This window comes from Saccostrea echinata, unplaced genomic scaffold (genome assembly GCF_033153115.1).
Source record: "Saccostrea echinata isolate AGI-Se365-2 ecotype Australia unplaced genomic scaffold, CSIRO_AGI_Sech_v1 ptg000042l, whole genome shotgun sequence".
NCBI lineage: Eukaryota > Metazoa > Mollusca > Bivalvia > Ostreida > Ostreidae > Saccostrea > Saccostrea echinata.
In genome coordinates, this window is record NW_026889791.1 from 2,384,127 (window position 1) to 2,402,348 (window position 18,222).

An 18,222-nucleotide genomic window follows, 5' to 3' on the forward strand; every position below is an offset into this window, starting at 1 on the left:
CATATTTTGAGTGCACATACATGTTAACTGCTCGCGTGAAATGAGTAACAAAGTAGTGTAATATAATCTTAAATTGAAGTAATTGTGAGTGCCTTATTTGAAATGTAATTTAAATCTAACGAAATTTAAATCATTCTAGGCATTGGAAATTTGTCATTGCATTCAAGTTTGAATGAAAGGAGAAGCTGGGATTCCCATCTTAATTTTGGAAATTTTAATAAAGGAAAAATTCCTTATATAAATCAAAGTCATGATTCGGTAAAATTTGCAAAAAAATATTACTGCAAGTCACAACATATATTCTTGTACATTTATTTCTTCTGAATATAATCATGGTTTATTTATGCACAATTGCAATTACAGCATTAACTATAGCCGCTTGTAATATCACATGTCGTAATTAAACCCACGCACAAGATTTTATGAAGAAATAAGATATCATTTTATATAGTTCTATTGGGTATGACATGCCGTTGGTCACATGATCAAATCCTATAACGCCCTGAGACGTTATAGTAGATTTGATTTGATCACGTACCAACTTCATGTCATATCGCAATGTAACTCTAAAAAATGATATTTTATTTTTTATATTTATATTTTGTTTTTATTCATGTTACAAAGAAAAAAAAATACTTAGACTTTGTTATGGAAATGCCACATAGCATACATTTACACTCATGTGACGTCATGTCCAGACTTCCAAATGTCTCGTGCGGTTTGCTTTCCATTTGGAAGAAATTCTAAAATATGGAAAACCTTTTGATTCAAGAAGCAATAAATATAGATTTCGCTTTGGTTCTTCCACTTTGTATGACCACGCATAACGTAAACATCACACGTGGTTTTTAATATTATGCTATGTGTGTCAATTGTCAAGAACATTTCGTTAATTGGAAAGTAATTCATTCTCACGTCAGTACTGATAAAGGGAATTTCATAATTGTTTATTGTAAAAATGAATGCACTTGTTCTCTCTTGGGTTGGGTATATAAATTCGTGTTTTCGTGTGTCCAGTTGGTCTTTCATTCATTATACAGATTCTAAGGTGCAGGTCCCTCATCTAATATGAAGGTAAGTAGGACTTTTATAATATTATATTGATAGTGTATGTATTTGTTCTGTTTATTGAATATGGTGTATGTAAAATAAAATACAGTTTTCAGTTTTTTAGTATATTACCTTCCATTTAAGAAGTACTGTTTATTTACAATGTTAAAGAAATTAAAATATCAAATTTAATGTAATTTAGGCATAAAAAATGAGAAAGATTTATTCGTTAAAAAAGATGAAATTGTAACTTTTGTTTTTATTTATACATATGAGGACATTGTCACAGGGTCTTTATGACTTCATGATAAACATCCCCTTTGAGAGGAGATTTTTAAAATTGTAATTAAAGACAAGGTATAAAATACATCCTTTTTTAAATCTAAAACATATGTGTTTTGAAATCTCATAGTTATTATTATTTTTTTGTTCTTTTCGATATAAAACTTTGGTATTTGTAATCTTTTTTCAGAATCAGAAATACACAAGCTCTGTACAGCTTTTAACCGACATGATTAGTAAAACATACATATACATATACATAAAATACATAAGTGATAGTCATACACATTAGATAGTCAATATTACAATAGCATGCAGCACAATAGATATAATTTACACAGAGAAACAGACATAACATGTAGCATAACGAGACACGAAGGAACTAGCAAAAATAGCACTTATAATGTCTTAAAAAGATAACTATAATATAGTTTTATCATATCAAAATTAAATAAGATCGCACTTTTACTGAATAAAAATGGTATATTATAATGATAAATTTATCATTTACATATCAATTTATTTACCAATTTATTTATTAAAATGAATAAGCATACTAAACATAAAAAAGAGTTTCGAAAAATTTGAATACAAAAAATAAAAAGTAACTGAATTTTGAATACTAAGGTTTAAAAGCCATTCTCTGTAATGACTTTAACTTTTATATAACAGCTGTGGCACGCACAGTCTCAGAATTTCTCCAAACTCTCTATGATAAAAGTATTTGATACTGTTAGCTCAAATCAGGCAAAAATTGGCTGCTACGTGTCATGGTACCATATCAACATGTCCTAAAGTTTGAAAGATGGCATTTTTCAACATGTTCAGAGTCCCACAGTTAACGTTTGCAGCAAAGCAAACAAGTGGCAATGACTGTTTCTAAAACTTGAAGGCCTTATGTCTTAGATGCATGAAAAACATGTTTGATAAATCAAGTATTACATACGTTACTATGGAAACAAAGTATTCAGAAGTAATAATTTTGTTCATTTAATTTTATAAAGTCATACACTTAAGAATAAAAAAAATATATAGATTGAAATGCAAGCAAATAATAGACAAGAGATCCTTGTAACATAAACCAAGGACGAAATATGATTTTTCTCATAGGTTGGCAATGGTTGCCATGGTTTTGACACCACAAAGTTAGTTTAAATTTACTTTCTTAGTGTTTTAATCTTATACTATCTTTTTAAAAAGCATATTTCTATAGTACTGATGATCAATTTTTACAGGCGCTGGTGTGACCCTAATTTTTACATTTCAAAAAATTCAAATTAAATTCTTTAAATAGAGCGTTGCTATGGAAATTAGCCGAAAAAATATGCATAAAAATCTGAAAAATATTTTGTTTCCTTGGATACGCACCCTAGTATGTAGATTCCCAAAACTTTTTTCATTGATATATATGAACAACTAACCTGACTTTCAATTTTGACTACCAAACAATCTCTTACTGGATGCAAAAAGCTGGCACATAGGATTTAATTTTGATACAAAATTAACAAAATCTTACATTTTCCCTTCTTGGTAACCATAGCAACAGTGTTGTATTTTTCAACAAACTTTACCAATATATAATATTCAACTTTAGTTCTACCAGATAAGTACTATTCAAGGTGAGTCAAATAATATGTTTCTTGATTAAAAGCTAAGTAAATTCCATAAGCAGCAAAAAATATCACTTTAAACAACTGGTACGTTGTTTCCATGGTTACACTGCAATATTTCTTATGTTGTTGGTGTTGCAATGTCCTAAGGATGTATATGTGCCAGTCATGAATTTCATTGTTTTTCCTCAAGATAGTAGCATTAACCCAATCTTAGCAACAGATTTTGCATGGTTACACTGTGTTACAATGGCAACCATGAAAGTTATTTTTAGAATAATATTGCCAATACCTAATTACTTAAGGTCAAATATTTTTATTATTTTTCTTTGGTTGTTGATTGAGTTTGATCATGTAACATCTATCATTAGTGAATATTGAGAACTTTTCAGCATTTTTCAGCATCTAAAATGTATTCCAAATGTACCCATGGTCACCATTAACTTAGAGATAAATTCTAAATAGTTTCTTTATAGCATAAGTGGCAACAAGGTGTCATGTTTTTGTGAGAATAGTTTGTTTGTTTTTCTTAGTCTTTATCAAGGTTTAATAAAGATTCAAAGTAGCTGAAAATCTCAATGTTTTCAACTTTTCTGGCTGTTACCATGGCAACCAAATTTTATTTGATATATGTTTTCGGTGTCAAGTTGTAATAATGGACAAAGTTTCATCAAAATCGGTGACCATGCGTGGCAAAGAAGTTTAAGTGGTTACAGAGAATCGCTATTAAGATCTAAGATCTGCAGGAGCCACACTTACATGAATCTTAATTCCAGTTATTTAACAACGTTTGAACTTATTGAATGCTGTTACTTTTCTAATGTCTTCTGGAAGTTCATTCCAGTTTGGCTCCTGCATATCTAAAAAAGAAGTGTAAGCTATGTTTAGTTGTTATTACCCTTGGCACCTCTACTGTGTTGCTTTTATTAAAATTATATGATGTTTCTTTGATAGTGAATAAATCAAGCAGATAAGCTGCGCTTTCATTTTTTTGAATTTCAAATCTTTTAATATCACATAGTACGATTTCAGCAAAAACGGTCTTGTAATATTTCAATTTTTATGACTTCTTTCAAAGAGCGAAAAAATTACTCCCTCCTGTATAATCTTAAAATGAATGAATTTTGAGATTGTCCCTTAAAGTATTTAGACGGCAGTTTTTTTTCCGAAACTTTGTAGGCTTTCTGATTTCAATGTAGTTAACAAATAGTATTAAAATTAAGATTTTTTGTATTGTAATACTTGGACAACTAAGTACTCAGATGCTACAAATTTTGCAAAGCAAAGTTTTAGTTGATATAAAATGATGAAGGATAAAATTTCAAGCACTTACTTTTTAAGATTACCGTTTACTTCATTCTTACAACTCTGGTGTCATTAACTCACGCCCAAAAATGGTCTGTGGATCTTGGACTGGGAGCTGGAAATAAAGGACCAGATCTGAAACTGACCCTCGGAAGAAAATTCGGAAACTGGAATTTCAAAGTATTTGGCTCTACAGACTTTGCCGGGGGTTGGAAAGTTGGAGGAGGCATAGGGTTCAGGTTCAGAAGGTCAAGTGTTGAAGTAAGTACACATATTTTTAAACAAAGAGTGGTTTAGAGTTGTGAATCCAAACATTTGTTACAAATCTATATTGAAATCTTTAAAGCTGATCACATTGCATTACAGGCTAATAAACAGGATTTGTCTAACATTTTAACTAGAAATTGTAGAAGCAAGCATGCAGTATATAAGCTTTTCAAATAACGCAAAACGTTTTGATGCCATTCACAACAATTAATAAAATTTGATCACAATGAAATTTGTGCAACAGTTTATTTTTAATAACTCTATTATTTAAAGTGTCATCTTTTATGCTTACGTGTACTATCATGCAGTGAGACAAAATAGATCATATATAAATTATCTTATTTAGTGTGCTCAAAAATCTTTGGGAAAAATATTAATATCTGTATATTTTTTTTTTCATTAACTCATCGAAATTTAGCTTGTTTTGCAATTTTCTTTCTAAAAAGATTCCTCGAAGATATGACCTCGTTATTCTTGCCAACCCTTGTCGATTCCATGTTTATGACAGTAATGATGATGACGTCATTACAATGAAAGAAATGACTGATATTTTTGAAAACCCGGAACTCGGCACTCAATTATTCAAAGATCTAGATGCCAATAAAGGTATTTATTTGTTCATTTTGTTTAAAAAAAACATGTTTGTGAAATTTATTTTCACATGGTTGTAATATTTTTACAATTATGAATGTGAATATGTATCACTTGATATTTGAATTATAGGCCTATTAATGCCAACAAATTATGAATAAATTTAATTAGATATACATTTAAAATGTGTTTCCTTTTTAGACGGTGGAGTTTCAAAATATGAATTTTATCGACGAGTTCCATTTGTAATTAATGAGTGTTCGTATAACCAAACAATTGGCAGAAAATCGTAGCCTCATTAAGAAGAAGGAAATCAATGGACAAATCATGTGAATTTTCAGAATAGTGACGTCACATACAGCATAGTCGCAATTTTGTTATACTTTATGTTTCCTTCACGAAATAAAAATTGTATCGAATATGCAACTTCATTTTGTTTATTCTATTTTGTAATGAATGTAGATTGACAATGTTCTTCAGAATAATATTGTCTTTTAGCAATGATTTATTTTCAATTGTCACTGAATGCGTCTTTCATTATCAGATGTTATTTACTCATTCACAATATAAGATTGATTCGTGAAAGGCAACACTTGCATATATCAAAGTTATGAGCAGCCTTGCAAAATATAAACCTATAAAATCCTCTTTGAATTGTTTTTGGCCATTACTTTAAATTTATACTTTTTACATTACATGTTGCTAAATATGAGTATTGCCAATATGTAAGTAAGAGACTTTATATTACTTTTTTAAACCGAAACATCCCAAAAGAGTTTCATTTATCTTTCTGCATATTTCAAAGGTTTTCCATTAAGGAATCATTACGGAATTTTAAAAAAGTACTGAATTTTCTTTAAATCCTGTAAGTTTTCACTCAAACCATTTGGAAAGCGACTGATTTTTGAGTATTTACTAATTGAATTCGAGATTCATCAACTGAATGTCACAGATAACAAAAATTGATTTGCACCGCAAAATTGAATGAAATGAAGTTCCAACAAAATCTTTCTGGATCCTTAATCATTTAATTGAATTCCAAAGAAAATTTATCTAATTATAGGTATGGCGGAAATGGCCTTCAAAATTAAAACAGAATTACAGTAATATTTTGACGAAATGACCATTGCAAAGATAGAAGCCTGTAGTGTATGTTTCACGTTGACAAAATAAACATAATGGAAACCAATTTTTATCTGCAACAGTTTTTTGCCATTCTTCAGTTTAAAATCCCCCGTGACGATTGATTTTTAATTTTGCCGCTGAAGAAATGTTCTTCATAAATTATAAACAATCAAAATAATGGTTCAAAACGAGAATATTCGCAAGTAAAAGAAGGTCACGAAACTTGTAGATATTTCTCACCTGCGAATAAAAGTGATTAACAGTAAGTGAATACGCACATATAGTATTTTGTAAATAAAGTAATTTTTGTTAGTTAAACAATATGCTGTTAACAAACGCAGTTTATGTAATTTCTTACTCTTAGTGCAGAATACTTAATGATCGATGTTCATATTTATCAGCATAAAGGTAACTTCTACATGTATATCGTGCGGCACATACAATTTTGACTAAGAATACCATTTTTTTTTTAAATGGTGGGAATGGAAATCCATTGAATCACTGCATTTAAAGACATACAATTAACTTCATTCAGTAACAGAAATGGTTTGTCCTTCTATAATTAATTCTTATATTTTTCAAGTTCCTTAATATTGAAAGGAAATTGATTCCTATAGTTAAGGCAATCTATTTCTTAAGAAATAATTCACAACTATGAAAAGTCTCTGAAATGTTAAAGCCTTTGCTTTTATGCAACTTTTATTGCTCTTCAACAAAGGAATAAGATCGAGGATATTGAAGGAGGAATCAATGTTAATTTTTATAAATTGATTTGCCCTTGTTCTCAAGAGAAATTGGACGAATCATCTTTTAATAAGTTACTGAAATATATCAAGCTAAATCATTTTCTAAAGTATTGTTATTGATACCATAGTTTAAATCGTCTATCTATCTTTAAATTTATAAAATAATATTTGAAAAAGACAAGGAGTAGAGATTCTTCAAATATAAATCATTACCCATAATTTATTTATACTCCGAGGTCAAAGATCGGGATGGCGGGGGCGGAGGCTGTTGTTATTATTAAAGTTGTAAAAATTACTGTAAAAGTGGAAAATATCGCGATGGTTTTTATTTCACTATGTTCTCGATTAAAGAATTTTCCTCAAACATTATGCCATCTTAGAGTAATTATCGATATATCAAGAAGGTATTCAATTATCAGATACAAGTACGTACCATACACCTTAAAACTATATCTATTTTCCATATCAGTAAAATAGTTAGCCATTGATACTCATTTGGAAGCGTTAAGATAAAAACAACGGCGTTTTAAAGTTCGTTTCTTAAATGTAAGAAATTGGTTACCATAACTTTCTTTGTTTTTTAAGAATTTTTTGGGAAATTACAAATCTAATGCCTAATAATATTTTTTTAGTGTCATGGAAGTTAAAATCTCCGTGAAATGTACCAGCATAGGAAATCGCAAAACGTTGAACACATTGAATTTAAGACGTTTACAGTATCATCTTGTTTGTGATGGATTTCTGTAAATTCATAAGCAGTATGGAGTTGTTTTATTAACTATCTAAAGTTTTCGTTGAATTTTAGTAAAGCTATGCATTTAAGCATTGAATTCTTATTTTTGGATGTCGTCGGTCCTATAACACACCTGGCCGTACCGACAAATTGATTACTGTGCGTCATGCTTATATTTACATTCTTTAATTTTTCCAATATATTAATGTTATTTTTTGTTTGTCCGTATTTAAATTCCGCGCCATTAGGATTAGTGGGGGCAGAAAACGGAAGATCCGATAATGACATAAGTTACTATGAAAAGTATAGTTCTAGTAAATATTGCAATAATAAAAATATTTTGGGCAAAATAAATTTATTTTAACAGAATTAAACAATTTTTATTAATTATAACACGTATTAATGTTGCGTATATGTTATAAATTTAAAAAGACAACATGTCTTTATATAGTTTAATGCGTATTGACAAGCTGTATAGGAATGAAACGGTCCTTAGTCGCCATTTTGAATATTAAACAAAGTGAAACGTGCAGCGGCTGAAATTTGCGTTTGTGAAGAAACCAGTCGAAGGCTCAATGTTTTGCAGGTTCATGGTGAACTGTGATGGGACGGCAGTCGATGTAGCGAGGTTTAGCTCAGATGGAGGTGACAAGGACTGGAGAGCCAGGGTTTCACGTGGTGAGTTTTAAAGTTGTGGCGATTTCAAAATATGAGGGGGAGTAGGGCTACTGTTGTTGATGGAGACGGGAATGACACCGATGCCATAGAAGAAAGGGAATGACTCAGGATTTTCTTCTAGTGGGAAGAGAGACATCTGTTGTAAGATCTGAATGAACTTTCGTTCCTGTGGTTAGACATAAACATGATGTGTCTTGCCTCAAATCCTTGGTCATTTAGGTACGTGATGGTTGTGACCCTTAAACAATGTGGGGTGTACTTGCGCTCCATACCGGCAGCTTTGCATATTTCACCTAGAAACTTGCTGAATGTGCGTTTTTGAGGGATTTTGGCTGAAAACTAAACGTTAGGATATAATATTCGATCCTTAAGGTACTGATTAAGAGACTTATGGCATTTTTATCAGTTTTTGATATGAGTAATTTAAGTAATTTAACTGGGCAGCAATTGTTTTCATCATCTGTTGCGTACATCCGCTTGTCAGTGTGGGTATCATGTGCTTCAACCCCTCTTTGATTATTCTTTTGCAGGGTTTCATGTCTTAGTGCAACATACTCTCCGGTTTCATCAGTGGAAAATTTAAAGCTGTCAATTTTCAGCTGGTGATGAAATTCCAGCCCTTTTGTAACAAAATGGATGGCCAGAAAGTACCATACAGCATGACGTAAGATTACAGGTGATGATGACGCCCCTTTGAGGTACTGATATATCTTTTGCAGATCATGTATCTTCCTGATATCTTTGTCCTTTGTAGGCTTGGACAGCCCAGGTTGCGTCCGCTCTTTGAAGAGGCCATCCAAGATACCATTTGCAGTGCGAAATTCTTTGTCCTTTACTACATTGACGTCTCTACGAAGGTCAGCTAAATGACGATTAATGGCGGCCCAGATGTTCATGAGGGTATTCTTGTGGTACTGTAAGAATATAGCTACGTATGTATTTATTGTTGATACTCATACTCGTATGTGCTTGTACATAATTTACGCTTTTGATATCGCCCCTTAAGTTTGATTTGTGCTGTTCGTTTTACGATGCGTATTTTGATCGTTTTATCATTAAAGTATAAATGGTGTGTGAAATAATTTGTCCACTAAGTAAAGACTAGTTTTATACATGCATAATTACCTGAATTCCACTGTTTATACTTGTTTTACTTTATTGTTAGGACCTCGTGGTACCTGTTGTTTTAGTTATAGCCGACTCCCATAATCAATGCGCCATGTATTTACGAAGTTTAGCGAGCGCTTTATTTCAACTATAATTTATTGATTAATGCTTGTATAGATATTTAATGAGACTAGAAATAGCTAGACTAGAAAATAAATGTTTCTTTAATTTTTATTACTTTCTCGTAAGCGTGAGAATTTGTTGTGGGAACTAGAGCATCCCGTCATGTTTTTCATTGGTTGTTGTAATTTACGTGACGTTACTGATTGGTCGCGTTTCATGATGTCATTTTACTACGTATATAAACACGAGTTGCAGCAGTGAATTTTGACTGATTTTGGGTTGTAGAAAGGTGCGTTACTTTAGTTTGTTAATTTTATTACATTTACTTTGGGAGAAAGACTTCGAAGCACAGTTAAGGCTGCAGTAAGGAGGCGGGGCCTAATTTTTACGGGAAATGCTTACTATGACATCACACAAATGTATATGTTCTTCAAATTACCGCAAAATGAAATGATCTGCTATTTTAAACTGTTGGATAGCTTTAAACTACATCAATACTTACTATTGCATGTATTTTTGTCGTTGGTTTATCCCACAGAGCAATATATAAACAATTCACTGATCGCAATGCACTTGTCAATGTGACGTCATATCGCAAAATTTGACGCAGTTTGTATGCAGTGAGAGGCGGATCAAGTTATATTTTATACAATGAAAAATGTATTTTGTAAGTAAATAAAATATATTTGCAGATATATAAGAGGCCATTAACTTGGATGCGATGTACATTTCCTAGACAAGCGGTACTGCCGTATATTTGTATGCAGATTCATTGAAGGGTAATAGAAGGGTCGTAATAAATCGATATATTGCAAGGGCATACCCTCAATGAATTATGACAAGCTTTTACACATAAACTCAAGAGGTATGAAGATATTTGAAAAGTGCTGCGAACCAGATGAAATCTTGCAAATGAATTAATTATATCTATATTTAATGTACTTGACCAGCAAAATACTCAGTATACGGTCTAACAAACGTGATTTTAGCAGTCATATAGTAGAATCTATATAGGTTCGCAGCACTTTTCACAAACTACAAAGAGTGTTGAAAATAATTATAAATTAAACTTAGATTTTCAACGTGGTTATGCCCTTGGAATATTGGAATTTATAGATGACCTCAATACTGCAGGTATATTTGCTAAAATCACGTGACTGCCACATTACGTCACAAGTCTAGGTAAGAAATCTAATCGTCCCCAACATGTAGTTTTTTAACCACATTACATTTGTCTGATAATAGTAAAGTCCTAAAAAGAATCGCCCATCCTTGTAAAGAATGTATTTTCTATATAAAAATTCGCCGATATTTCCATTTGTCACCTTAACTGTGCTGCGTTTAGAACATTTGGGATTGAGTTGGTCATGGTTTGTTATAAATAAGTAAGTTTATTTACAGGTATTTGCTGAGCTGTTTACCGTGATATATCGATCTGAAATTATTAGAATTATTTTACGGATATTGTATCCGTTGTTATTTCAATTACTGGTTAAATCTACCAGTCTCAATACAATAACAAGTACAGAATACTTAGGTTTTAAGGATTTATTTGGAATTACTGTTTCATAGAAATGAAGTATGTGTTCAGAATAAACCATTTATTTGTTAAATTTACAAGACTTGTCTTTATTTCACTTTCACCTTTAATTTGGAAGTAGAGAGAAAGAAATTAGTTTTTATTTTATTATTATACACCAGTGCGCTTATCCGGTGTCGTTACAGTACAAAGATTTGTCATCCTCATGTTTGCCTTTTGGCCTTTTCTCGCAATAGAACCGTGATAGTCGATTTGAAATTGTTGGGATGTCTACTGACTGCATGTCTAAAAAGGTTCCAAAGACTTCTATGTTCCAATCTATAAGATTTTGAAATGGATAGACCTATTCAGTTGTGTTTTGAAGTGACATTGTGTAACATTTTGAGTTATGCATTTGTTTGAGCAATTAAAACAACAAATTTTGACTCTTGAAAGTTTGTATACAAATGTCAATTTGCAGCTTAGATACCTTGAAAAATTCTCATCCCCCATGCTGTGTCTCCTTTTGTTGTTTTGTTGCCCTCTAGATTCAAACAATCTATCCATTTCTTCACTTGTTACAGTTTCAAATCTCTGTGAAAATGCAGGTTTTATTTAGTATCACATTCAACTTGGCCCAACCCATACTGTATAATTTTATATCTAAAATTGAAATTGATTTATTTTTATTTTAGAAGTTAATAAAATAATTAAGTAAGAAACATTTTTAATTATAACTAACTTAATTCTTGCTAATAATTGATACCTTTGCTTTTGGCTGATCAGAGAAACTGAGTGTTTCGGGCAGTGGTGCCTCAAGTTTTACTTCTAGGCCTACGTGTGCATCTAGATCTACATTTAAATTACCGCTCTCTGATAAATTATCAAGAGAGGAATCAAAATCTGTGTCGGAAAACAGTTCAAAAATGTCCATATCCTCAAAATTTAAATTGAAATTTGGTTTGAATTCATCCGTTTTGACATGTAGTTTTCTATTTGTTTACATTTAGCAGACTACATCTACATAAGTAGTTCAAGTTGTGTATTCATACGCCGTGATTAGGTTTTGAGTGTGTTAATTGATTTTATGAACAATATAAAATAATTTATGACAACAAGATTATATATAGGATTTTTTTTAATTGTATTTTTGTCATATTTGTTTATTCAACTTAAGCATCTAGAGTTTACGCGTACTTAATTACCGGAAATAAAACATGACTCAATGCGAGTAAATTTTAGCTGCCAGCCGCAGTTAACTCTGCATCATTCTGCATACCTAGGTATGCGCGCTTTTAATTGGTTTTTTGTGGATGTCGCCCTGGGTTTTTCCAGGGGTCTGCGTCGTTCGCTGCATTCCTTGATTTGGCTGCTAGCTGCAAGGACGATTTAAATCCCACCCACTGACCTCCCTCATTTTCTGTCAGAAACTCTAGATGCTTTTGTTCTTAGGTGGTAACATTATTTTATACCCACCTTTGCGAATCTATGTCATTTATTCAATCATATCAAATGATGCATTTTCTAAATGCTAATTATATAATATTCAATAATTTGAGTAATGTACTTTTGTGAATAAATATAGGAATATGAATGTTTTAGATTTCCAATGCATTTCTTTGATGAGAAATACATTGAATGTAAATATAGTGCAGTGAGGTGCGCAATAGAATTATCGGCATTTTTGTGAAATTACATTATATTTATTAGGACGAACGTTTCTTTTTAAAACTTTACCTATGTCAAAAATATTATGGATAAAAATTTCATATTTTGAACAAGAACTTTTCGAATTATTAGTTTATGTGTGAAAGCAAATAATAATCCATTGAATGTATGCCCTTTCAATAGATCGATTTATTAAGACTGGCCATACCTGGCAATACCTTAAATAAAATATACGGCAAAATCACTTTACCAGTTGCTTGCTTGGTAATGTAGAAAAGATATATGAAGGAATTTATTTAAAAAAACATAGTATTCCACTTAATGCTCCATTAAATACTTGCAAACACAATGGTATTGACAAATGCAATGCGATCGGGTTCTTTGATACACCTAGCAGTGTCAGAGTTTAGTGAGACATGTTAGATCGGATATAATTTATTTCTCTTAAGTACTCTAAAATCGCAAAATTAAAATTATTCTCTGATATTTTAAAGAATTATTATGTTTGTGTAGTGTCATAGATTTTCCCCTTAGAATTAGGCCTTTCTTTTATATAAAAAAGATTCGCTGTACTGCATTGCAATTTATTTAAACTGTAATATATACATAATATATTCTCACGCAATAAAAAAAATGATTCTGACATATTTTGAGTGCACATACATGTTAACTCCTCGCGTGAAAAGAGTAACACATTTTTGTTATATAATCTTAAATTGAAGTAATTATGAATGCCTTATTTGAAATGTAATTTAAATCTAATGAAATTTAAATCAGTCTAGGCATTGGAAATTTGTCATTGCATTCAAATTTGAATAAAAGGAGGAGCTTTGATTCCCATCCTAATTTTTGATATTTTAGTAAAGGAAAAATTCCAAATATAAATAAAAGTCATGATTCGGTAAAATTTGCCAAAAATATTAGTGCAAGTCACAACGTATATTCTTGAAAATTTATTTCTTCTAATTATAATCATGGTTTATTTATGCACAATTGCAATTTACAGCATTAAGTACAGACGCTTGTCGTAATATCACATGTCGTAATTAAACCCACGTGCAAGGTATTATTAAGAAATAAGATATCATTTTTAGAGTTCTATTCGGATATGACATGAAGTTGGTCACGTGATCAAATCATTTAACGCCCTGAGGCGTTATAGTAGATTTGATTTGATCACGTACAAACCTCATGTCATATCGCAATGAAACTCTAAAAAATGATATTTAATTTTTTTATAGTTATATTTTGTTTTTTATTCTTGTTACAAAAAAAAAAACTATTTAGACTTTGTTGTGGGAAATGCCACGTAGCATACATTTACACTCGTGTGACGTCACGTCTAGGCTTCCAAAAGTCTCGTGCGGTTTGCTTTCCATTTGCAAGAAATTCTAAAATATGGAAAACCTTTTGATTCAAGAAGCAACAAATTAAGATTTGTTCCGAAATTTGGTATTTCGCTATGGTTTTTCCACTTTGTATGACCACGCATAACGTAAACATAACACACGGTTTTTAATATCATGTTATGTGTGTCAAATGTCAAGAACATTTCCTTAATTGGAAAGTAATTTATTCTCACGTCAGTACTGATAAAGGGAATTCCATAATTGTATCTTGTAAAAATGAATGCACTTGTTCTCTCTTGGGTATATAAATTCGTGCTTTCGTGTGTCCAGTTTGTCTTTCATTTCTACAGATTCTAAGGTGCAGGTCTCTCATCTAATATGAAGGTAAGTAAGATTTTTATAATATTATATTTATAGTATATGTAAAATAAAATACAGTTTTCATTTTATTATTATTATATATTACCTTTCATTTTAGAACAAGTACTGTTTATTTACAATGTTAAAGAAATTAAAATATCAAATATAATGTAATTTAGACATAAAAAAAAATGAGAAGGAGTTATTCGTTAAAAAAAGATGAAAGTGTAACTTTTGTTTTCATTTATAGGTAGGAGGACATTGTCACTGGGTCTTAATGACATAATGATAAACGTCCTCTTTAAGAAGAGATTATTAAAATTGTAATTAAAGAAAAAGTATAAAATACATTTTTTTAAAATCTAAAAATATGTGTTTTGAAATCTCACAGTTATTTTTTTTTTGTTCTTTACGATATAAAACTTTAGTATTTGTAATCTTTTTTTCAGAATCAGAAATACACAAGCTCTGTACAGCTTTTGACAGACATTATTAGTAAAACATACACATACATATACATAATATACATTAGTGATAGTCAATCACATATAAGATAGTAAAAATTACAATAGCATGCAGCACAATAGACATAATTTACACACAAAGATACAGACATATCATATATCATGCATTTACATACGACAAGATATAGAACTATACACGAATGAACTAGCAAGAATAGCACTTATAATGTCTTAAAAGGATAACCTATAATATAGTTTTGTTATATTAAAATTAGATAGGATCGCACTTTAACGGAATAAAAATGGTATATTATAATGATAAATTTATCATTTACTTATCAATTTATTTATCAGTTTATTTATTAAAATGAACAAGCATACTAAACCTTAAAAAAAAGATGTTTGAAAAATTTGAATACAAAAAATGAAAAGTAACTGAATTTTGAATACAAAGATTTAAGATCTAAGATCTGCAGGAGCCACACTTATAGGAGTCTCAATTCCACTTATTTATTTACTTTTGAACTGATTGAATGTTGTTACATTTCTAATGTCTTCTGGAAGTTCATTCCAGAGTTTGGCTCCTGCATTTTTTTAAAAAAAGTGTAAGCTATGTTTAGTTGTTATTACCCTTGGCACCTCTACTGTGTTGCTTTTCCTAAAATTATATGATGTTTCTTTAATAGTGAATAAATCAAGCAGATAAGCTGGGCTTTCTTTTTTTTAATTTTAAAATCTTCTAATATCACACAGCACGATTTAAACAAAAACACTCTTGTAATATTTTAATTTTTTATGACATTTTAAAGAGCGAAAAAAAAAATTACTCTCTCCTGTATAATCTTAAAATGAACGTATTTTGAGACGGTCCCATAAAATATTTATACGACAGCTTTTTTCCGAAACTTTGAATGCTCTCTGATTTCAATGTAGTTTACAAATGATATTAAAATTAAGATTTTTTTGTATTGTAATGCTTGGACAACTAAGTACAATTGCACAATCAAAAGTACTTAGATGTTACCAATTTTGCAAGGCAAAGTTTCAGTTGATATAAAATGATGAAGGATAATATTTTTATTTATATCTTACGTTTGTAGATTACCGTTTACTTCACTCTTACAACTCTGGTGTCATTTATTCACGCCCAAAAATGGTCTGTGGATCTTGGACTGGGAGCTGGAAATAAAGGACCGGATCTGAAACTGACCCTCGGACGAAAATTTGGAAACTGGAATGTCAAAGTATTTGGCTCTACAGACTTTTCCGGGGGTTGGAAAGTCGGGGCAGGCATAGGATTTAGGTTCAGAAGGTCAAGTGTTGAAGTAAGTACACGTATTTTTAAATAGGCCGGTTTAGAGTAGTGAAGCGAAACATTTGTTACATAATCTATATTGAAATCTTTAAAGCTGATAACATTGCATTACAGGTTAATAAACAGGATTTGTCTCACATTTTAACTAGAAATTGTAGAAGCAAGGATGCAGTATATAAGCTTTTCAAATAACGAAACGTTTTGATACCATTCACAACAATTAATAAAATTTGATCACAATGAAATTTGTGCACCAGTTTATTTTTCATAACTCTATTACTTCAAGTTTCATCTTTTATGCTTACGTGTCCGATCATACAGTGAGACAAAATAGATCATGTAGCATTTGTTATGAGGTATAAAGCTAGAAAATATAATTAGTTGTAAAACATGTGCCTTAGATTGTAAGTCTCTTGTAACTTTATCGTATCATATAAATTATCTTATTTAGTGTGCTCAAAATCTTTGGGAAAAAGATAATATCTGTATATTTTTTCATTAACGCATCGAAATTTAGATTGTTTTGCAATTTTTTTTTCCTAAAAAGATTCCTCGAAGATATGACCTCGTTATTCTTGCCAACCCTTGTCGCTTCCATGTTTATGACAGTAATGATGATGACGTCATCACGTTGAAAGAAATGACTGGTATTTTTGAAAACCCGGAACTCGGCACTCAATTATTCAAAGATCTAGATGTCAATAAAGGTATTTATTCGTTCATTTTGTTCTAATAAAAAAAACATGTTTGTGAAATGTTTTTTCACATGGTTGGTTGTAATTATTTTTACACTTATGAACATGAATATGCATGACATGATATTTGAATTATAGGCCTATTAATGACAGTAAATTATGAATAAAATTAATTAAATATACAGGCAAAATGTATGAAAATATTCTTGTTTAGCTGTTGTTTTCTATTCAGGCGGTATAATTTTTTCTTTCTTTTTAGACGGTCGAGTTTCAAAATATGAATTTTCTCAACGAGTTCCATTCGTAGTTAATGAGTGTTCGTATAACCAAAGAATCGCCAGAAAATCATAGCCTCGTTAAGAATAGGGAAATGAATGGACAAATCATGTGAATTTTCAGAATACTGACGTCACTTACAGCATAGTCGCAATTTTGTTATTTTATGTTCACTTCGTAAAATAAAATTTGTATCGAATATGCAACTTTTTTATGTTTGTGCTGTTTCGTAATGAATGTAGATAGACACAGTTCTTCAGGATAATATTGTCTTTTAGCAATGATCTTTTTTCAATTGTCACAGAATGCGTCTTTAATTATTAGAGTTTTTTTTTTTACTCATTCATAATATAAGATTGATTCATGAAAGGCTACACATTTATAGATCAAAGTTATGAGTAGCCTTGCAAAATATAAACCTATTAAATGCTCTTTGAATTGTTTTGGCAATTATTTTGAATGTATATACTTTTTACATTACATTTTGTTAAATTTGTTTATTGCCAATATGTAAGTAAGCGACATTATATTACTCTTTAAAACCGAAATAACCTAGGAGAATTTTCTTTATCTTTCTGATCATCTGCATCTTTCAAAGGTTTTCTATTAAAAAATCAACGAGGAATTTAAAAAAAGTACTAAATTTTCTTTAAATCCTCTAAGTTTTCACCCAAACCATTAGGTAAGCGAGAGATTTCTAAGTATTCAGTAATTGAATTCGAGATTCATCAATTGAATGTCACAGATAACAAAAAATTATTTGCACCACAAACTTGAATGAAATGAAGTTATACAAAATCTTTTGGGATCCTTAATCATTTAATTGAATTTCCATGAATATTAATGTAATTATAGGTATGGCGGAAATGGCATTACAGTAAAATTTTGACGAAATGATCATCGCAAAGATAGAAGCTTATACTGTATGTTTCACGTTGACAAAATAAACATAATGGAAA

The 18,222-nt window shown here is 30.5% G+C and overlaps 2 protein-coding genes across 2 annotated transcripts; both read left to right on the forward strand.

The window, feature by feature from the left end:
- Positions 1-1,068: 1,068 nt before the first annotated feature.
- Positions 1,069-5,524, forward strand: LOC133201022 (uncharacterized). Its single transcript, XM_061336825.1, has 4 exons — positions 1,069-1,074; positions 4,284-4,508; positions 4,961-5,120; positions 5,307-5,524. Exons 1-4 carry the CDS (start codon positions 1,069-1,071, stop codon positions 5,396-5,398), a joined length of 483 nt encoding a protein of 160 aa, XP_061192809.1. The 3' UTR covers positions 5,399-5,524.
- An 8,963-nt stretch (positions 5,525-14,487) lies between these two features.
- On the forward strand, positions 14,488-17,464 carry LOC133201102 (uncharacterized). Its single transcript, XM_061336897.1, has 4 exons — positions 14,488-14,537; positions 16,078-16,302; positions 16,840-16,999; positions 17,247-17,464. The coding sequence occupies exons 1-4, from the start codon at positions 14,532-14,534 to the stop codon at positions 17,336-17,338; spliced, it is 483 nt and encodes a 160-aa protein (XP_061192881.1). The 5' UTR covers positions 14,488-14,531; the 3' UTR covers positions 17,339-17,464.
- The last annotated feature ends 758 nt before the right edge of the window (positions 17,465-18,222 follow it).